The sequence below is a fragment of the Quercus robur genome, chromosome 1 (assembly GCF_932294415.1).
Source record: "Quercus robur chromosome 1, dhQueRobu3.1, whole genome shotgun sequence".
In the NCBI taxonomy this organism is placed as follows: domain Eukaryota; kingdom Viridiplantae; phylum Streptophyta; class Magnoliopsida; order Fagales; family Fagaceae; genus Quercus; species Quercus robur.
In genome coordinates, this window is record NC_065534.1 from 54932135 (window position 1) to 54955903 (window position 23769).

Sequence of the window (23769 nt, forward strand, 5' to 3'; positions counted from 1 at the left end):
TCATTCTAGTTTGCATATTGATATGAGATTTTCTGACCATTTTGGTTGAAACGATACGATATTAATAACAAGGATGAACACCATGCTTCTAATTCAAGAACTATGATCACATGCTTAGAATTAGGGATTGCACCTAGCACACATCACCATGCTTTAATTTTTAATCCTTTCAAATGTGATGATGGTATGCTTAAACTAGGGTTTTTCACCATGCACACACAATCACTCATTTCAACCTTGGATAATATGCTCCTTGATTCTATGAAATGTTATTTGCTTGGATGATGTAACATGACCATTGGCCACCTTAGTCTAGAAGACTAGTTTCGTCAGGTAATATGGGTGCTTAACACCTTCTAATCTTGTATCTTAGCCTTTGAACATAGATCAAGTGATTGTAGATTAATGCTTTTCAATGCAATTTTCATTTTCTAGATTGTAACTAGGATAAAGGTCATGTGATTTTCTTAGATTGTATTTAGGACCAAAGTCATGTAATGTTCTAGTTATTTTTCATATGATGTACATTCAAATATATCAATAAAAATGATGTATTTTTCATATGGTTTCTTATTTTTCTATTTAATTAAAAATAAGTGGCAACTCTAAGTAAATATGATAGTGGGTTTATGCAAATGACACTTATTTGTTATGTGTGTCACCAAATAATAGCGTTTATGCAAAATAGAAATAATAATTGATGGGGAATCAGAAAATAATCCATCTCCAATTCGTCCAAACGGATCGTCCAAAGTTTGCAACGCAGGTTTTTCCAAGAGTCAACCTTAAAGAAGGAAAAACTCCCATGGACAATAGCACTACTCTATAAAGTCTCCCATGGACTACATGATCGTCCATGAGGGTCATCCATGAACAATCACCAGATATCCTTGGACGACCAAATCGTCCTACACCAGACGGACGAAAGCGCAACACTTAGAACTTTCGACTGTCTGTAGCGGTTACAATTTTGTAGCTGTTGAGGAGGTTAACTCCGGACTTGTTGGCTTCCACAAATCTTGGGGAGGTTATTGGATAAATAACTGCCCCAAGCTCCCTATATAAAGGACTGGCCTGAACCCGACAGCGGTAAGAATTTTTCTGAGACACTTTTCCCAAATACTTGGAACTTCCTTCTCTGCGAGACTAACTTCTCCATCGGAGGGGGTTCGACCGGTCTTCTCCGGTCTCCCCTTTGATTGTGCTTTGTTCCTTGTAGGACTTCAACCGTTTCGATAGCCCACCGAAGCCAGGCCATCCACCTTACTGATTCAGAGCGATATCAGTTGGCGCCATCTGTGGGAAGAGATTGTTTTGCGACTTTCTTTTCCGCGACAAAGGGTTAGGATGGTCAGGACCAGGTCGAGGGCTACTAGCCCTGGCCGTCAGGGAAGCAGAGGCGCTTCAAGTGATCCCCAGCGTGATCGTCAATCTGCAACAGGCATGCAGACGTCGTCCGTTCAGCATGTGCAATCCATGGCGGCTGCAATGGCGGAATTGACTCGCCAAAACCAGGAGTTAAGAATGGAGATCAATCAGAGAAGATAGACACGTGAGGAACACGAAGGAGGAGGACAGACACAAGGCCATGGTGACAGAGAGAATACTGAGATTGGAAGTCATTTTAGAGGCACCACTTCACGGACGGTGCCACACTTGAAAGAGGAGATGGACCAAATGAAGAAAGTTATGGAGGAGATGAAGGAGAACATAAGAAGGATGAATCCTATAGAAGATTTGGTCCACAACCGACTCTCCCTTTACGGCTTCCATCAACGGTCATCCTCTACCATCAAAATTCAAACTGCCTTCCTTGGATTCGTACGACGGAACGTGTGACCCGTTTGACCACATTGCTACTTTCAAGACAACTATGCACCTTCAAGGGGTCCCTGATGAAATCATGTGTAGAGCCTTCCCTACCACCCTTAAAGGCCCGGCGCGAGTTTGGTTCAGCAAAATACCTCCAGGTTCTGTAGGTTCTTTCGAAGAGTTAAGCAAACTGTTTGTTAACAACTTCATCGGGGGACAAAGACACAAGCGTTCCTCGTCCAGCTTGCTGACCATAGAGCAAGGAGAGAACGAAAGCCTGCGGTCATTCATCACTCGCTTCAACAGGGAAGCCCTTAGTGTGGACGAGGTGGACGCCAAGCTCCTACTGGCAGCCTTCCACAATGGGATTAATTCTGATTTATTTATCCACAAGCTATATGAGAAGAAGCCTCAAACTATGGCTGAGCTCGTCCATTCGTCTCAGAACTTCATGAATGCAGAAGACGCGATCATAGCCAAGAAGAGGAAAAGAGCTGAAAGGATGGAAGCGCACCCAACACGCCACTCAGAACAAGGCTCTCGTCCAAAGAAGGGACGGATGGAAGATAGGAAGGAACGAGATAACAGAAAGACGGGTCCTTTGGGAAGAAGCGAGAACTATACGCCCCTGAATACTCCACTCGATCAGGTGCTCATGCAAATCAAAGACGACCCTTCCCTAAAATGGCCAGAGAAGATGAAGGGAGATCCCAATAAGCGCAATAAGAGTAAATATTGTCGCTTCCACAGGGACCATGGGCATGACACGGATGAATGTTATGACCTGAAGCAGCAGATTGAGAATCTTATTAGACAAGAAAAGCTGAGGCACTTCGTTGGAAGGGATCATAGAGATGAGAAGTTGAAAGGAAAAATGGAGGAATCGTCCCGGCCCCCACTAGGAGAGATAAGGATTATCGTTGGAGGAAACTCGATGGGACAATCTTCCAAGTCGAAGAAGACATATCTCAAAGTGGTGCAAAACTTCCAGCTCTCTGGACGATCACCACGGACGAGATCAAGGGACGAGCCGGCCATTTCCTTCACCGACGAAGATGCTGAGAGGATCCATCACCCGCATGACGATGCGATTGTCATTGCTCTACTTATTGCAGATTATACGACCAGGAGAGTGTTAATTGACAATGGAAGCTCAGCGGACATATTGTACTACCCTGCCTTCCAACAGATGAGGCTTGGGCGGGATCAACTTCGTCCAGTCTGCTCACCACTGATAGGGTTTGGAGGAATGAAAGTGCAGCCCGTAGGCACCATTACATTACCAATGGTGGTAGGGTCATACCCGCAGCAGATAACTAGGGAAGTCAATTTCCTCGTGGTGGACTGTTCGTCTTCATACAATGCCATTATTGGAAGACCAACTTTGACCAGTTGGATGGCGATAACATCTACCTACCATCTATTAGTCAAATTCCCTACGGAGTACGGGATAGGGCAAGCACAAGGAGATCAGTTGGCAGCCAGAGAATGTTACTTAGCCATGATGGCTTTGGACAAACAGGTGCAGACAATGAGCATCGAGGAAAGAAGGGTTATTGCAGAGCCCACAGAGGTATTGGAAGATGTTCTTTTGCAAGAAGATGATCCCGAGAAATTCACCAGAATTGGAACAGGTATGAAGGAGAAGGCAAGAAAAGACCTCATCCAGTTCCTGAGAAAGAGTATCGACGTTTTTGCATGGAGTCATGACGACATGCCAGGAATCGACCCAAGTGTGATCACTCATCGATTGAATGTGTAACCTTTTTTTAAGCCTGTTCGTCAGAAGAAGAGGGTATTCGCTCCCGAGCGGGATAAGGCGATCAGGGAAGAGGTTCAGAAACTGACCACGACACAGTTCATTAAGGAAGTTTATTACCCGGATTGGTTAGCCAATGTGGTGATGGTGAAGAAAGCAAATAGGAAGTGGAGAATGTGCGTAGACTTCACTGACTTGAACAAGGCATGTCCCAAGGATAGTTATCCTTTGCCACGCATTGATCAATTGGTGGACTCTACGGCTGGCCATCAGTTGCTGAGCTTCATGGATGCCTTCTCAGGATATAATCAAATTAAGATGGATGAAGCTGATCAGGAAAAAACTTCCTTCATTACCAGCCAAGGCTTGTTTTGCTACAAAGTGATGCCCTTCGGTTTGAAGAACGCAGGGGCAACTTATTAAAGGTTGGTGAATCACATGTTTCGTCCACAGATAGGATGGAATGTGGAGGTTTATGTCGACGACATGCTTGTGAAGAGCATAGACGAGGGAAGCCATCTAGACGACCTACAGGAAACCTTTGAAACACTTCGGCGATATAAGATGAACTTGAACCCAAGTAAGTGTGCATTCGGAGTATCGTCGGGAAAGTTTCTGGGGTTCATGGTTTCGCAAAGAGGAATCGAGGCGAATCCAAACAAGATCCAAGCTATATTGGACATGGAGCCACCGAAGAGTATCAAGGAAGTCCAATCCCTCACAGGACGAGTTGCTGCTTTGAACAGATTTGTTTCGAAAGCCACAGATAAATGCTTACCCTTCTTCAAAGTCCTCAGGAAGGCATTTGAATGGACGGACGAATGTCAAAGGGCCTTCAAAGACCTGAAGGACTATCTCACAACTGCCCCATTATTAAGTCCATCCATGCAAGGAGAAGAATTGTACCTATACTTAGCAGTGTCTCCACACGCCGTAAGTTTAGCTTTAATCAGAGAAGAGGGGAAAGTACAAAAACCGGTGTACTACACTAGCCGGGCACTCAGAGGAGCAGAGGGAAGGTATCCACTTATAGAGAAATTGGCTTTTGCATTGATAACGGCTTCTATGAAGTTAAGACATTACTTCCAAGTTCATGTCATCAATGTCATGACGGACCATCCGCTTAAGAAGGCAATGAACAAGCTGGAAGCCGCAGGACGGTTGGTTCAATGGGTGGTGGAACTTAGTGAATTCGACATTCGGTACCAACCAAGAAATGCAATAAAGGGTCAAGCCTTAGCAGATTTCATCGCAGAGTTCACTCTGAGTCATGAGGATCTTGGGGAAGGAGAGTACAATAACAAATGAGTCGTCCATGTAGATGGATCGTCTACATTGTATGCTGGAGGAATAGGAGTTGTTTTGCAGTCGCCAGAAGGAGAAAAGTTAAAGTACAAGGCCCGTTTGCAATACCAGACTACTAACAACGAAGTGGAGTATGAAGCCCTTCTAAAGGGGTTGGAGTTGGCCAAGTCTGTAGAAGCAGACTCAATACTTGTTTTGGGAGACTCTCAATTGGTCATAAGCCAAGTAAATGGGACATGCAAAGCCAAGGAAGACAGAATGAAGAAATATTTACGGAAGGTGGTACGCCTTGTGAAGAAATTCAAAAAAGCTGATTTTGTTCAAATCCCGAGGGAAGAGAATATGGAAGCAGATATTCTGGCAAAGGAAGTATCTGCGAATGAAGCGTTGGACGAGTTAGATGAAGTACGCTACATGCCAAGTATAGACCTTCCAGAAATGCTACAAATAGAAGGTGACGGAAATTGGATGACCCCAATAGTGTCATACTTAAAAGACGGAAGGCTTCCAGAAGAGAAGGACGAAGCTAGGAAGCTCAGGGTCAAGTCAGCCAGGTATGTACTTATGGACGAAGTGTTATACAAAAGAGGTTTTTCCCAGCCTCTCTTAAGATGTTTGGCTCCGGACGAGGCAGATTACATGTTGAGGGAGGTTCACGAAGGAGTATGCGGAAACCATTCGGGAGCCAGATCACTCGTCCATAAAGTCATCCGTAGCGGATTCTATTGGCCAACCGTCCAAGCTGATGCCAAGGCATATGTCAAAGTATGTGATCAATGTCAATGCTTCAGCAACATTCCCAGACAGCCAGCAGAGTATCTCACTCCAATGATGGCCCCTTGGCCATTCGCGCAATGGGGATTGGACATTTTGGGGCCCTTTCCGACTGGAACTCGGCAAATGAAGTTTCTGGTAGTAGGGATAGATTACTTCACAAAATGGGTGGAAGCCGAACCCTTAGAAAAAATTACGCAGCAGAATGTCAAGAACTTCGTCTGGAAGAACATTGTATGCAGATTCGGGGTACCTAGAGTACTAGTGTCTGACAATGGACAACAGTTTGACAACACACCTTTCAGGGAATTTTGTGAACAGCTTGGAATGAAGAACCATTACTCCTCACCCTCCCACCCACAGGCCAATGGCCAGGCGGAAGTAGCGAACCGATCCTTGTTGAAGATCATCAAGACTCGGCTCGAAGGGGCAAAGGGAGTATGGCCAGATGAGTTACCAGGGGTTTTATGGGCTTATAGAACGACAGCGAGAACTTCAACAGGGGAAACACCTTTTAAACTAGCCTATGGAAGTGAGGCAGTTATACCAGCAGAAGTACGCATGACGAGCCACAGGGTGAGGAAGTATCAAACAGAAGAAAATGAAGAACAGCTTCGTCTTAACCTTGACCTTATGGACGAGGTCAGGATGGATGCAGAACAGAGGACAGCGAGGTACAAAAATCTCATGACAAGGCAATATGACGCCATGGTGAAGCCTAGGCGTTTCAACATCGGGGATCTCGTCCTGAAGAGGGTTACCTTGGCAACAAGAAACCCGACCTACGGGAAACTTGGCCCAAATTGGGAAGGACCTTATAGAGTTATCAACTGCAAGAGGCAAGGATCCTATTATTTGGAAGTTTTGGATGAACGGAGGCTGGAACACCCTTGGAATGTTGAGCACCTCAGGAAATACCATCAATGAGTGCTAACTCTTCACCAGTGTCCTTGGACGAGATACCTGGATGAGCATAAGTGTGTTTACTACTATCGTGTGTTTAAGTATTTTAATAATCCCCTAGAAAGTACATTAGTGTTTTCACTTTTGTGCTATTCATGGACGAGTTGGTTTGTATTTTTAATTCAATAAGGCACTAGCTCACGAGCATGTGCCATGCCTGTGGAAGAATGTTTACATAAGTTTGGATTTTCAAATATATATATTGTGTTTTCAAGTATATTATTGGAATCCTTTGTATGTTCATTCAGATTGATCCACAAAAAAGAAAGATAAGCATGGACGAATGAAATCCTTGGATGCAAGGATATATCGTCCACAAGCTTTCCTCCAAAGGAAAAAAGAAACAAGGTACATCGGTCCAAAGCGTGAGACGAGATGAAACCTAAGCTAAAAATGAAGCTAAGGTCCATCCGTCCAGAGCATAAGACAAGATGAAACCTAAGTTAAGGGTATACCCGTCTAAAACTCAAGACGAGATCAATTCCCAGAAGTGTTCGTCCGAGACACGGATGAGCAAAGACTTCAAAACTAGCTTAACAATCCATTGCATTGGACGAGAAATTGCTGGAAAGTCTAATCATCAAGGACGACAAAATGATCGTCCATAATCTTGAATGATGAAAAATCTAGCTAAAAGGAATCAATTTACTCTATCTTGGTGATGTAATAAAAATTCACCCCTATACTCAAGATGAGGCGAACTGAATTGTTGGGTGGACGAATCACACAGTCAAATGATGACTTATGAAAATAAAAATTTCATACATAAAGCTGGAAATGTATATATTCAAACACAATGGAAGATGAAAATAGAAATATTCATTTTTTCATGAAATTCAAAGAAGGATGGACGACCCACATCCAAAAACCCCTTAAGTTGTGAAAATGAAACTGTATATAAAACTCGTCCACAATCTTGGACGAGACAATTGTACTTGTATGGACTGGAATAAAAAGAAAAAGAAGAAACAAAGCCCAAAACAACGGGCACTTCCAGATAAAAGTAAAACAAATTTTAAAGGAAATTGCTAATCATTTAGGCAAACTAGCCTTGGGGTCGTCCTGGGTGACCTCAGTATTAGCGTCGTCCATGATATTGACGTCCTCGAAACTCGTCTGCAACACGAAACTCTCTATAGCAAGAGGAAGCTTGAAGGAGTTGAAGTCCAAATCAGGATATGCCTCTTTGGCATCATCACGGAAGTCTTCATAGCCAGCTCCATAATGACTGTCTAGACGATTCTTATACTTGTCAGACTTCTTAAAGGCAGCAATTGCTTCTTCACGTGCCTTCTCCAAGGACGAGGTAAGCTCTGAAACTTGTCCTTTGAGATGGACGATGCGGGTATCCTTCTCTAAGTTGTCAGCTTTGAGCTCTTCCACTTCGTTCTTCAGCTTCGTCTCGCTTCCCAGCAGACGATTAAAATCCTCAGTCAACCTAATGACCTCCCCCTTTTTGGATAAAATCTCATGGCTTAGCTCCTTAGCCTTATCCTTGGTCGTCTTAGCATCTGAAGCAAGCTCCTTGGCTTGACAGGTTGCTGTATAAAACTTTGACATAGCCTGCATTTGGACGAAAAAGAGTTAGACATTTCATTCAAGATAAAATGTGTATACACAAGAACGAGGAAGAAACTTACCTTGAAAAGGTCATGGGTGCCAGAGCGTTCAAACTCCTTCACTGACATATTGTAACATTCGTTAACTTCACACTCAGTGACGATTCCTTTGAACGTCCTCCATGCGTAACCCTCGTCCAGAACCAAATTAGGTGGACGATCGGAGGACTCAAAAGGGCTAGGCTTATGAGAAGCTTTGGGAGGAGGGGGAGGATCAGACTGGACAGGATGAACTGTTTGGACGGGCTCCACGTCCACCACAGGCTTGTCCAAGTTCACTGTTGGTGGTACGAACTTGGGAACCTTTGGAAGGGAAGTCTTACTTGACTTTTGCTTCTTGTGGCCACGACGACTGGGGAGGTCGTCCAGATCCACAGTACTTGAGATTGGTTTAGAGTTCCTCTTCCCAGCCTGGACAGAAGCCACTTTGGCAGTAGGGGCAGCAACATCCTCGTCCTCGCTAGCCATTGTTTTCTCTTTGTTTTCCCTCATCGTGTTTATCTCTACGACGAGGAAAATTAATCAGAAAAATAAAAAAAATAAAAAAGAAAGGAGAGCTGAAATAATAAAATATAATGGACGACACTAACTTCGACGAGTGAGCTCCTCGTGACTTAAGTTCTCAGCAGTATTGGAAAGTCCTTCCTGGAAAGGTGCGAACCACTTCTATCCGGTCCAAGAAAAACTTATCCAAGTGTGGATGAGCAACAGCTGCATCACCAAGAGATAAGGTTAGACGACTGACAGATATAAAAAAAATTTGAAGGATAAACGGGATAAAATGGAGAGAAAAACATACCCTCAGGACGAAGACGACCTAGATGGCTGGTAAAAGGTGGGAAATGGGGATTACCCACATCAGTTGGGTCCCCAGCCCAATTTTTAGAAATAAGAAAAAATTCTTTTTTCCAAAGCCGGTCAGACGAACTACGGCCCTTTATTAAACTGTAATATGAACCTCTAGACGAGAACTGGTAGAAACCAACAGATTTTTTGATCTCTGAGGGCTTATAACAGTAAAGGAACTCGTCCACTGTAATTGGACGGTCCCCTTCCAATGCCTCACGCCATAATACTTGCATGGCAACTATCGTCCTCCAACCATTGGGGTTGAGCTGGTTAGGTCCAATACCCAACCTTTGGAAGAGGTCTCTGCAGAAAGAATTGAGAGGAAACCTAAGACCAGCTAGAAGGTAAGAAGCGTATACCCTTAAGCCAGAGGAAGGAGAACAACACCATTCTCCAGCCTTGGGTAGACGAGGATTAAACTCTTTAGGGATTTGATATCTATCTACAAGAATTTTCAATTTAGCAGCGTCTAAGGTGGATTCTACCTCTGGGGCACAACTATAGATGACATCTTCTTCATCGTCATCCTCGTCTTGAGGAGGACTAGATGGTTGTCTGGACAAGTTAGCCCCAGAACTAGAAGCCGCCCTACGTCGCAGTTCTTGAAATTCCTCTAAGGGAATGCCAGGAACCCCAGACGAGTAATGCTCGTCTGAGGAATCACTGCAGGACGAACTATCTACACTACCCTCACTCCCTGAGGAACCGTCCTAGTACTCGTCTATCTCTCTCTCTAAACTACTAGACGAAGACATGGTTGAAATGAAGAGAAGACTTAAAATGAACCTAAAAAAAAAAAGAGAAAGAGGAAATACCTGATGAAACTAGGACGAGGGCTAGACGAGGATCTTGGACGAGTTGGCAGAAGAGAGAATGAGAAAAAAAAGTAAGGGGCATGAAAGAGAATGCACTATTTATAGGCCCCAGCAATAGCACCAACGAAACGACACTCGCTACTCAGAGATTGACACGTGGCAAATCCTTTGGGAAATGGGATCGACATGATCGGCCAACCAACAGTTTCGTAACACGTGGCGTACGAAAAAGTGAAATTTTGTTAAAATCACAACAAAGCCCTGGACGACCCTTTGAACAAAGGGGCAACTGATGGGGAATCAGAAAATAATCCATCTCCAATTCGTCCAAACGGATCGTCCAATGTTTGCAACGCAGGTTTTTCCAAGAGTCAACCCAGAAGAAGGAAAAACTCCCATGGACAATAGCACTACTCTATAAAGTCTCCCATGGACGACATGATCGTCCATGAGGGTCGTCCATGAACAATCACCAGATATCCTTGGACGACCAAATCGTCCTACACCAGACGGACGAAAGCGCAACACTTAGAACTTTCGACTGTCTGTAGCGGTTACAATTTTGTAGCCGTTGAGGAGGTTAACTCCGGACTTGTTGGCTTCCACAAATCTTGGGAAGGTTATTGGACAAATAACCGCCCCAAGCTCCCTATATAAAGGACCGGCCTGGACCCGACAGCGGTAAGAATTTTTCTGAGACACTTTTCCCAAATACTTGGAACTTCCTTCTCTGCGAGACTAACTTCTCCATCGGAGGGGGTTCGACCGGTCTTCTCCAGTCTCCTCTTTGATTGTGCTTTGTTCCTTGTAGGACTTCAACCATTTCGATAGCCCACCGAAGCCAGGCCATCCACCTTACTGATTCGGAGCGATATCAATAATAATAATAATAAATACAATCACACAAGGAATACAAAGATTTATGTAATTCAGACTTAGACCTACATCCACGAGCTGTGTTGAGGAGAAAGTTTTACAAAGAAAATAAGAGGATTACAACGGCAATACCCAAAAACTCACAAATTCCAAAGCCAAAATACATCCAACAAGAAACTTGAATTTCTCTAAAACAATGCCACGACTTTGAACTCTTAAAAAACAAAGGATAGAGAAAATCTATTCTATTAACCCAAGTTGCAGCATTCTCTGTTAAAGAGAGAAAAGCCTTAGCACTGAAGAATGACCAAAACACCTCATATATGTGTATATCTATATGTATATATTAATTGAGTAATGCTACAATAACAAATTATTTTATAATATTTTTACAAATTATTGATGTGGCTAATTCAAATTGGTTTTCATTTGGACCCATCACTAATATAACTTTTTTTATTAACCAATAATCATTCACCATATCAATAATTTGTAAAAAAAAATTGTGATTTTATCATTTTCCATGTTAATTTCCACCATAAATATATACTCTCCTCTCTCCTACTAATTATGGGTCTCACTAATTAAATTTATGGTGTGACCTACAATTCATTTGAGATGGAGAAATATATATTTATTGTACTCTTAGAGTATTCATTAATTTTCCAACATTATAATACCCACATTAATTGTGTACCATCTTTTGGTTGATCATGAAGAAAAGTCAAAGCTTGTAAGGACGTTTCTTAGTGTTAGAATATAAGCCCAATGAATTTAGGCTCTTAGTTGTAGGTTATTTGTTCATCACACGTTGTTTACCTATATATAAGGCAAATCAATGTAATTTATTACAAACAATTTAAAATATTATCTTCTAGACTTTAACACTTGAAACTCATCATTTTGAGAGGTGACAGAAAACAGAAGTGCCACAAAAGCCACGAGGCCATTTGGTATGTCGTACTTTTTGATCATCCTTCCAGAAAAACTTGGAGTCTTTTGTAAAATTAAACTAATCTCATGTTAGTTTAGTAAAAAAAAATGAACATACAAGCTGGAAAAAAGAAATGGTTGGTGCATAAAATAAGTTTTGTAACTGGCTTCAAATTTTTCTCAATAAATCATTAAATTTTAATATTTATTTTACTTATACAACAACATTTTCGTGGGACAATATTAATTTATTTTTCAAAGTAAATTGTTAACCATAGATTCATAGAAACGAAAGTTATCATAAAAATTAATACTGCATCAGGTGACACTGTAGCAAGGTTCTAGATTCATATTCATTATAGATAGAAAATTAAAATGTGTTACTCTTTTCTATTTGTAAAATAGACTATCATTGGATTTTATACTTAAGATTTGTGGGTGAAACAATGTTATAATTATTAATTGATTGTACAAGATTTTTTAAGCAGAATCCTAATTAATTATTTACAAATTTTTTTTTTTATAAAGATAAGCAAAATATTTGGCATGTAGTAATACCTGAATTTTGTGATTCTTAAGTAAAGGATGATAAAAAACTGGTTGCTTATATATGTCCAGACAATCAAATTCACGATCATTTCTTGGTTGTACATGTCAACAAAATTAATCTTGAATCGTTGAAATAAGAATTGGTTAATATGGAAACAAATAGGAACATAATTATGCTTGCACAAAAAAAAAAAAAAAAAATTTGTGAACACACATGTTACAAATTGATTATATATTTACATTAATGAAAATATCTCTTTGTCCAACTATTAGGTTGTAGACTTGTAGTTGTGCAAAGGCCGATTTAATTTGGACTTATTACAATAATATAACATCTTCAAAAAAAAAAAAAAAAAAATTGGTTATATATATATTTGACGACTACTTTTCTTATCCAATTATTGGGTTTTTTTTTTCCCTGTTTTCTTTTAGTGGCCATATCTACTACCCTAGTGCCCGATTGACCAGCGTCAGTTGCAGAATGCTGCGTAATTGAATTCTTTATTCAAATTTGTACAATAACTATACATACTTCTATTTACCTTTTTTTTTTTTTTTTTTTTTCAGTAATATTACACCATTCAATATTTTTTAATTAGGTATGAATTTTGATAAATCCACCTTTAGATTACATTATCTTTGTATATTCTCCATGCTTGCAAAATTTCAAGGTAATCAAAGACTAATAGTCATGTCATCAATCAATTGTTTAAATTCAAGTTTTTATAGTTTAAAATAATGCATAAAAAATAAGTTTATGGATTTCAATGGTAAATAACATCCAGTTGACATGAAAATTGGCTTGAATATTAGAGTCGAACTTACACCTGGTGTAACTCAGTAGAAGTTACACAATTTTTACATCATAGATCGATCTCTAAGAAATCTAATGGCTAAAAAAACATAGTTGACTATTTATTACTTTCCAACTATTTACATAATTAATAGCAATTTTTTTCTCTCTCCTTAAAAAAATTAGGTTCGTAATGCAATTGTGAGTGAGTGAACAACCATGGGTATCTCCTTGCTAGGAAAATGTCATTGTTAACTTATTAAAACAAAAGCTGCGATGTAGTTAAATGCCATATCATGCCGCGGATTATTGAAGATGAGATCTCTACAATTTTTTTTTGGTTAAGAAATAGTGTCAATAAGAAAACCTTTCAGTCAAATTAGTAGTTCAAAATTTAGGATATGGTACCACCTGCAAGGTTATTTTTTTTATTTTTTTTTTGAGAAGAAAAAAAAAAGCTTCATTGTATGTGCAAAACACGTATGATGAGTCTAATATATATATATATATATATATATATATATCTAAAAACCTTCAACCAAATAACACATGTAAATGTTTTATTATTTTTATATTTACTTCAACATATTTCTAACTATTTTCGCTGATCAAGAAAAATAACATTCTACTTAACAACAATTTCAAAATACGTGACTTGATAAAAAGCAAGCTAATAGTTTTTAAAAAGTAAAATATAAACTAGTAAGAAATATAAACTTTTTTTTTTTTTTGGTTAAAAGGGAAAATATATTGAAACTAACTAGCCAAAACTAGCAAAGTGCAAGCTGAAAGCCTTAAGGAGTACAAACCAGATGCATCTGAGTTCAAAAATTCTACATAGATTAACAGAAGGAGGATTATCAAACACAACGAAATCAGCTGAACATGAGCAAGAAATATAAACTCATAGTACCTGAATTTGCTTAATCGAGGTTGTTCCTTCTCGAATAGCATTGTAGCCCAAATAGACTTAAAACTAGTAAGAAATATAAACTCATAGTAGCTCATACGCCAGCACTTAGCTTTTTATTTTATTTTTATACAAAATAAAAATTATATTATAATTTAATTTAAGTGTATATGTATGTGGGAGTTCTAGTTAGCTCAACTGGTAAAATTTCTGAATAAGAAATCTCAGGTTCAATCCCCGCCCACAAAAAAAAAAAGAAAAAAAAAAAATGTATATATATGTGAAGCTCTCTTATTAATATTGCTTTCCTCAACTTGTCCTTTTTATTCACATGTCTCGTTTTCCTATTCTATAAATATGCATAAAGAATTTTATCATGATAATTATTAAATTAAAATAAATGTATTTATGTCATTAATACATGATAATTACTTAATATTTGACATAAATGCAAAAACTTAATGTATTTCTTACTTTCAATATAAACATCTTCTTTGGTTTTTATTTTTATTTTTTATTTTTTATTTTTTTTAAATACAAAATAAAAATTCTACTCTAATCTAATTTTTTTTAATATATATACAAAATAGAAATTCTACTCTAACCTAATCTAAATGTATATCAGTATACGTGTGTGAATCTCTCTCCTAGAGACTTGAACTTCGACCCTTGCCCCCAACACCCCACAAATGCTTATACTTGTGGAGTGACCTTCTTTGATATTTTAGTATTGTTGGTACTTGCTATATTACCAAATTCCATTAAATTTAGAATAAATGTCTCATAAAGTAGGATGGTATTTATAATTTTTCAAAGATATACTACATGTAACCCATATTAATTTTTATGACAAAATGCTTAAATTTTGACTAAATTATATTACTCTTTTTGGCATTATAATTATTTATTGAGAAAAGTTGTGTCATTGTATTCAATTTAAAAAAAAAATCAAAATCAAAATTTATTTTAACCAGACTCAATCTTTCAATGGCAGACTTAGGAATTTCTTTAGGGGGGGACCAACCTAAATATACAAAGGGCAAGATTTAGGTACAGTACTTAAGTGTTGTTCTTTAGGTTCCCATTTTAAAATTCTACAATGTGTCTTTTTTCTCATAGGATGAAAATATATTTTTTTAATCAAGTCACCACATGGCAAAATCTTAAAAGGAGAACCTAAGGATTAGTACCTAAGGTACTGTATATAAGTTTTGTCCATATACAAAGGGCAAGACTTATGTACAGTACTTAGGTGCTGTTCCTTAAGTTCCCATATTAAGATTCTGCCATGTATCTTTTTTCTCATGGGATGAAAGTATATTTTTTAGTTAAGTTATCACATGGCAAAATTTTAAGAGAATCTGAATCAAAATATTATTACATAAATAAGCCCTTTCATGGTAATAAAATCTATATTCTTAAGTCGACCTTATCATATTGTCGCTCAGGCTATGGTCGTGTTGGTGAGGCTGATGACTTCATCAGGGTCGTCGCCTTTGCCTAACATGGACGAGTTTATCAACGCTACAAAACTTCCCTTATCGGCTGCCCCCTAATCCATGGCCTCGTCAGCTTCAGCCAACGAGTTATGGAGTTCAAATTGTAGCTTTTTCTATTTTTATTATTTATTATTTTGTTTATCGAAAAAGAGAGGGCATTTATGGGCGATCCCTCGAGCAGCCTTTATTAATTGCTTGGACATGTGGCTTAAGCAGATTGGCTTCGTTTCTGGACGAGGGTGTCACTTCATCTTCCGTGCACTTTTCATCCTATATATATCTCAGTTCCTTCCCCATTTTTCTCCTATTTCATCATTGTTGATCCTCAGAGAGAGCTCGTCACTTCACTTGCGTCATCATGTTGATCTCGTGCCCCTGTTATCGTCCTTTGGCTAAGACCGCCACCTCTTAAGAAACCGTCTGCTTTACTTGGTAAGCCACTTGTTCCTTTATTTCTTCCTATCTTTCATTTTTTTTTTTTGTTTTTTCTAGTTGATCGTTTACCTCTTAGAGAGGCTGTCAACTTCGGCACTTAGAATACCTCCATCACTTGTAGGTAAATAGATGTCTAGAGAAGAAATGAGTGAGCAGTCGTCAGTTCGTGAGGGAGCGGGCTACAATGAGGTCTTCTAGACAGTACATGAGCCCGAGGAAGGCCTTTCCTGGCGTCAGAGAGGGAAACGTCAGCCCATTCTCTTGATAAGGAAGTGGAGAGTTGTGTTGGAAAGGGTAAGGAAGGGGAGATAGTTGAAGGGGATGAAGGAAAGGGTGAAGGCGATGAGGAAGAGGAGGATGACGGGGATGAGGGTGACGCGGATGAGAGAACCCTTGAAGTTGGGAGTTCAAGAAGCCCTGGGAGTGGGCATGCTCATCAGTTTATCCTTCCTCAAATGTGAACCGTCAATGATTTCTTACCGAAGAAGACAGTCAATATATTTAAGAATTTGGGGGATCGTTACCAGATCCCTGACCACATCCTGATCCGTCTCCTTGGGAAATTCGAGAAGTGCTACTCAGGGAAGATAGCGGGCATTGGTATGTACGACGCAACGTTTGCAGCGGGACTAAGGTTGCCATTGACGGAGTTGCATCATCAGTTGGCTAACTTTCTTGGATTATTCATCAGCCGGATTTCTCGAAATGCCTGGAGGATCTTTATAGGGGCTGAAATTTTGTGGGGTCGTGTAAGTGGCGGGAACCGTTAGCTTTTGCTAGACGAGTTCTTTTGGTGCTACAGACCACATCACATTATCTTGTCCCAAGGAATATACCATTTTGTTGCACGAAAAAAAGCGTTAAGGCTGGTGTCAGACATGCCCAACTCTAACAGGAATTGGAAAGGCAGATACTTCTTTGTTAAGGGGACGGATTGGTATACCGTCTAGAAGAGTGGGATACAATGCCCCATGGTTTTGACAATACTTGGGGTATTCTCAAAGATTTAGGTTTTGCACCGTTAGCCTTTGCTTTGACTTTTTCATTTATTCGTCAAGTGTTTTAACGTCTTCGTTTTTCTCTTTTACAACCAGTGTTCGTCCAGTCATAACTGGTGAGCAAGAGGCCATTATTCATCGGGTTCTTGAAATCCCGTTCGAGCAACGGAAGTGCAAGGATTTGATCACCCTTGATACGTTGCACGCGTATTGCGGTGGTCTAGAGCCGACGCCTGCAGCTCGTAGGTTAAACACTTATTCCCGTCGGCGTAAGTAACATATTTCTTTCGTTGTTTTTTTATTCCTTTTTGTCGTCACTTGTTCTAATACTCTTCACTTGTCCTATGTAGAAATGGAGGCAGCTAGGCTAAGGGCGCAGGTGAGGGGCAGCTGCAGTGCATAAGAAAGAGGTGGAGAAGGCAAAAGGGAAGGAGGGGGCATCCTTGTCAGCCCCCAAGGTCGTTGGCAAGGGGGCGCCTAAGAGGAAGGCTGACAGGAAGGACGACCGCCAGTCCAAAAAGGTGTTTGTCACCCCTGGGGAGAAGCTTCCCAAGAAGCTGTCACCTCCCAAGCCAAAATACGGGGCAAACAATGGACTAATGACGACGTCATACCCCGTCACTCAGGATCCTAACCATCGTCTTCTTGCTCACAAAGATTACGTCGTTGAGATGATGGAGGCAGTCATCGGGGATAAGGACGTGGACCCTTGTGCTGAAGAAATGACGGAGGATCTGGGGGCGTTGGGCCTCTTTGACCTTGCTCGGGTACATTTCTTCCTTTCTGTCTTTCTTCAATTATTTGTTATTCAATGGCTTATAGTTATTCTACCTTGTAGGGACTAGTTTGTATGAAGGCGTTGTAGGATAGAAGCGTCGCTTAAGAAGGGGTGATTGCCCGTCTTTGTAAGTGCAACGGGACCTTGACCGACTAGCAAGAGCAATACAAAGGGGCCCTTCGTACTCTTAATGCAGAGGTGAAGGAGCTAAAGGAGAAGTTGGAGAAGGAGGGTCGTCAAAAGAAGGAGCAGGAAGCAAAGGCGACGGTAGAGAAGGAGCTGACGACCCTTCTTGAGCAGGTGGAGAAGGCTAGGGTTGACGCCGTGAATGAATTCAAGGCTTCATAGCCATTTATAGATTTCTACACCGATTACTATGGTGACGGGCTTGAGGATTGCCTTAAACAGGTCAAGTCCATTTACCCTTACTTGGATTTATCCAAGGTCACCATGGATGACCCCCTGCCGTCAACTCCTACGGGCAACACTATCCAAGAGGAAACCGGCGACTCCTCAGAGACTAATCCGAACTCGTCCACTTACAGACTTAATCATGGACCCATCCACTTAATTGAGGATTAGTCTGTCCGTGGACTTAATAATATTAACTCATCCTTGTGGGATGAACTCATCCTCTTATGGACTTAATCATGGATCCATCCACTTAATTGTGGATCAGTTCGTCCGCTTTAATTATGGATCCGTTCGTTTGTGGACTTAATGATATTAAATCATCCTTATAGGATGAACTCGTTCCACTTACAGATTTAATGATGGAACCGTTCAAAATGGTCTTGTTAACTGCCTCAACTTGGCCGTTGCTTTGAGGATACGCCGAAGTGGAATATATGTTCTTAATGTCGAGATCGCTGCAAAAGGTCCGGAAAGCTTTGTTGTCAAACTGTAGCCTATTGTCTGATATCAGTGAGTCCGACACCCCAAATCTCGTGACTATGTTCTTCCATACGAACTTCTTCATGTCCACATCCTGGATATTTGCCAGGGCCTCGGCTTCCGCCCATTTCGTGAAATAATCAACTGCCACTAAAACGAATCGGCGGTTGCCTGTTGCTCGGGGGAATGGGCCGAGGATGTCTAGCCCCTATTGTACAAACGGCCATGGATTGTTGACGGGGTTTAAACGACCTGCCGGCTGGTGGATCAGAGGAGCGTGTTTTTACCATTGTTCACATTTCCGGACATATTCCACTGCATCCTTCTGCATCTGCGGCTACCAAAATCCTTGAGTCATCGCTCTGTGTGCTAACGAATGCCCCTTAACATGACCACCACACACCCTTTCATGTAGCTCGGACAGAAGTTCATTTACTTTCTCGGGATGTAAGCATAAAAGGTACGGGCCTCCAAAAGACCTTCGGTGCAATTTGCGATCTGCCGACAGCCAATATCGGGAAGCCACTCAATGAATTTTTTTAGCTTCTTTTTCATCGTCTAGAACCTTATCCATGACTAAGAAGTCTATGATTGGGTTCATCCAGCACGGCTTGGTTGTTGAAACCACGGCCACATCAACCCCAGCTGAGTTACAGTTATCTTCCATATCGATACTTGGCTCCCTTATAAGTTCTATTTTGATAAGCCGAGGAACCTCCTCGGTAACTGATGAGGCCAACGTGGCTAGTGAGTCAGCATGTCTGTTTTGTGCCCGGCCTACCTGGGCCACGTTCACTGTCTCGAACTTGCTAATGATTTGCTTAGCTGCGCTCAGATAGGCTTTCATTCGAGAGTCCCGAGCTTCAAAGCTTCCTAGGATCTGATAAACAACCAGCTGGGAATCTGAATAAATCTCCACATCCCTTGCGCCTAGGCATAAAACGGTCCTCAATCCGGCAAGAAAGGCCTCCTATTCGGCCTCATTATTAGAGGCTTTGAATCCTAATCTGAAGGAATGCTCCAGTCGTATGCCCTTCGGAGTGATTATGACAATTCTGGCTTTGGCCCCCATAGCACTCGAAGCACTGTCCACAAACACCTTCCACGGGCAATTCTCTACATTACAGATTATCTTCCCGTCGTTCTTGGGGGTGAACTCTGCAATGAAATCAGCAAGAACCTTTCCTTTCACTGAGCTTCGCGGCCTGTACCTTATGTCGAAGGAACCTAGCCGAGTTCCCCACTTAGCTATTCGGCCCGTGAAGTTTGACCTTTTTAACAATGACTGCAAGGGATACTCGGTAAGGACGAACATAGTATGAGCCTGAAAGTAATGCAGCAGCTTTCTCGTTGCGTGCACCAGAGCCAACACTAACTTCTCCAAGGGCAGATATCTCGTCTTGGCATTTACCAAGGTTTTGCTTATGTAATACACCGGCTGCTGCACTCCTCGGTCCTTCAGCAATACAGGCTCACGGCGTGATCGGACACCGAGAGGTACATGGATAAATCTTCTTCGGAATCTAGGGCCGTAAACATGGGCGCTTGCATCAGATACTCCTTCAGATCTCGAAAGGCCTTGTCACACTCCTCATCCCACTAAAATCCCTTCCACTTCTTCAGAAGTTGATAAAATGGTCTGTAGCGATCAGCAAATTTGAAGATGAACCGATTTAGTGCGGCTAACATCCCGGTTAATACTTGTACTTCCTTGGGATTGCTCGGTGCTCTGAGGTGATTCATGGCTTCTATCTGATCGGGATTGGCCTCTATCTCCTGAGTAGAGATCAAATACCCCAAGAACTTACCAGCCCCCACATCGAAAGTGCACTTCTCAGCATTCAAGTGCAACTTATGCTGTCGGAGTACATCAAATACTCCCCGGAGATCTTCTATATGTCGTGGTTCCTATTTACTCTTTACCACCATATCGTCGATGTATACTTCTATCGTGCACCCAATTTTCTCTTGGAACATCCTTGTCATCATCCCCTGGTACATGGCTCCGGCGTTCTTTAACCCAAATGGCATTACTTTATAGTGATAGTTTGCATCCGGGGAAATGAATGTTGTCTTTTCTCGATCCTCGGGTGCCAGGGCAATTTGGTGATACCCCTGAAAGGCGTCCAAGAAGCTCATCCTCGGGTGTCCATATGTAGCATCTACCAATTGATCAATCTTGGGCATTGGGAACGGATCTTTAGGACATGCCCGATTTAAGTCTGTGAAATCCACACAAACCCTCCATTTGGCATTCTTTTTCTTCACTACCACTGTATTTGCTAACCATTTCGGGAAGAATACTTCTCTTATCACTCTTGTTTCCTTCAGCCTTTGGACTTCCAACATGACCGCGTCAACCTGCTCCTTCAATGCTCTTCTTGGCTTTTGCTTTTTCGAGGGGAATGATGGGTCCACATTGAGCTTATGGACAATGAACTCGGGATCTACTCCAGAAACTTCATACGGACTCCATGCAAAGACATCCACATTCTGTAAAAGGAATAACAACATTTCTACCTTATCTCGGTCTTTCATGCTTGTGCCTATTTGGAAATACCTATCAGTGTCTGGAAAAATTTTAACCTTCAAAACCTCATCGGCACAACTTACCCCTACTTCTTCTCGGGGCTTCTATAATTGCTATGAAGTTACTCCTTCAGTGGTTTCCTTTTGTTCAACATGCTTGCCTTTCCTCCTGCCACTCGCTGGTTTCCCCGTACCACAACAACTCCATACTCGGTGGGAAATTTAACTTTCACATACTGGGTGGACGGAACAGCCTTCATTGCGTGAATCCACGGTCTTCCTAAGATTGTCGTGTACGGCAAGAACGATCTGACTACTATGAACGTCACCATCACTTCCTTGCCTTCCATGTTTATCGAGAGAGAAATTTGACCTTCAGGGATTACCACTCTTTCGTCAAATGAGACCAGTGGCGTATCATATTTCATCAAGTCCTGATTTTTTAATCTAAGCCCCTCAAACAAATCTGGGTACATTACATCAGCTCCGCTTCCCTGGTCTATCATCACTCTTTTCACCAAGAAGCCGCTTATCTGTGCTGTTACTACCAACGCATCATTATGAGGTTGGATCGTCCCCTCCAGATCTTCCTCATCAAAAGAGATTGCCAGTCGGCCAACTTTCATCCCTTTTTCGAGTGACTGTCCTTCTGCGCAGGTTACTGTTAATACTCTTTTGGTTGTAGCTGCACTCCTAGGGGCAGTGTGGATGACCTCGATCACTCCCAACAATGGCGGGAGGGGATTCCCTTTCTGTTGAGCACCCTGGCCGGCATCTCAGTTATCGGAATCCACTACGAACTCTTTCAAATACCCTGCCTTCACTAGTTGTCCCAGATGATCTTTTAATACCCAGCACTGCTTGGTGGTGTGCCCTTTATCTCTGTGGTATGTGCAGTACAAGTTTTGATTCCTCTGAGATGGGTCGACCCCTATCTTGTTCGGCCACCTAAAGAACGACTCCTTCTTAATCCGATCTAAGATTTTGTGCACCAACTCTTTGAACGCCACATTCATTCCTTCAATTTGTGCTTCTAGTTCCTGCATCCTGAAATCCTTTTTTGGTCTTGTTGGAAAAACGCCTAGTCGAGAGCGACCGAGTAATGGGGCCTTACCCTTATTCTGTAGCAGATCATCTTCGAGACGCTTATCCTCAATACGCCTCATAAGTTGCCTCATATCCTTAGGAGGTCTTTTCGTCAGTGACTCCTGTAGTTCAGAATTTTCGGGAAGCCCCATCCTGAAGGTGCTTGCCGCATTCTTCTCATGGCCCCCACCGCTTTCATTGTATAGTTCCCAATATCGATTGGCATAACTTCGAAGGGTTTCGCCGACCCTCATTTTTATGGAAAGTAGTGCGTCCACCAGTTGCGGCACCCGGTTGCACGCCACGAATTGAGCTCCAAACTCGTGGATTAGCTCGGCGAAGTTGCGAATGGAACCTTTTCGTAATCCATTAAACCATCTCAAGGCCGTGGAGCCGAGACTAGAGGGGAACACCTTACACATCAGTGCATCATTGTGTGCATGCAAGGACATCATATGGATATAATAACTGACATGTTCCACAAGGTCCATTTTCCCATCGTAGGAATTAAATGGTGGCTGTGTAAACCGACTCGGCATAGGGGCCTGTTCAATTTCATTTGAGAATGGTGACCGAGCAGCTCTTCATAAGGCTTGGCTCATGGCGTCCATGGCAGCATTGTGGGTTCGCCGTTCCTCTGGGGAATCCAAACCATGGTCGTCATATCCACGCAAACGTGAACGATTCAGGTGCTGACGTGTATCTCGGGAACGTGAGTGGTTCCTGTGTTGGTGTGATTCTCGGGAAAGTGACTGGTCCCGGAATCGTCGGGGACCGGACTAGCTAGAGCCCTCTTTGCCTCGATTTCCCACGCTATCATCCCTCCTTTCTCGGTTGTTTCAGTTCCTTCTCTAGCGCCAACCCTTTGCTTCCAACTCCAAATCCCTCACCAGTCTATGCAACCGCTCTAGCTCTTGCCGACATCGTTGGGTGAGTCTGGTTTGACCCCTCTCCCAGGCCAGATTCTTCTTCTCCTTGCCCACGCTCCCTATCCTCACGCCTTTTCTGTCTTCTTTCCTGCCATATGCTGTCCCGAGAAGATTGATCCTACTGATCCGCTCCCAGCTTGGCCTCCCGAACGCCCTTCGGACATTTCCCGTGTTTGAGTCTCAGTCGAACCATAGCTTCATAGGATAGACCCACAGTGGGCGCCAATTGTGAGCACCAGAAATGAAATTATTGGGCTTAACCTCACGTGGGCTCACAACTTATTTATAAAGTGGGCTTTAGAATTTCCTACTTTGGGTCGTTCTTGGCACAAAGACTCAAAGTAATATCCTCTCTCTCTCTCTCTTTCTCTCTCTCTCTCTCTCTCGCTCTCTCTCTCTTCCTTAATAACTGTTTTTCTCCCTTTTTTCTGAACCCCCTTTTTTCCCCAACTTCTCCTATTTATAGCCCTAAGTTAGTGGGTCGATTATGATTGCTGTCATTGTTAGTGCAATTAAAGGTCCAATATTATCTGTTGTAAGTGGATGCTTAGGTGAGGGTGGAATGCTGAGATTATGGCTTTGGAAATTGGTTCCAACTCAAGCGAATATGCCCAGTAGTGATGTTTCCTAGAAACTGCTGAGCACCCTATGGTATGTCTGGATT

General features: G+C 41.8%; 2 protein-coding genes across 2 annotated transcripts; one reads left to right on the forward strand and one right to left on the reverse strand.

Moving 5' to 3' along the window:
- Nucleotides 1–1903: 1903 nt before the first annotated feature.
- On the forward strand, nucleotides 1904–3574 carry LOC126713338 (uncharacterized). The gene has a single exon (XM_050413077.1). The coding sequence runs from the start codon at nucleotides 1904–1906 to the stop codon at nucleotides 3572–3574; it is 1671 nt and encodes a 556-aa protein (XP_050269034.1).
- Nucleotides 3575–21866: 18292 nt separating this feature from the next.
- Nucleotides 21867–22715, reverse strand: LOC126713356 (uncharacterized). Its single transcript, XM_050413099.1, has one exon. The coding sequence runs from the start codon at nucleotides 22713–22715 to the stop codon at nucleotides 21867–21869; it is 849 nt and encodes a 282-aa protein (XP_050269056.1).
- Nucleotides 22716–23769: the final 1054 nt, after the last annotated feature.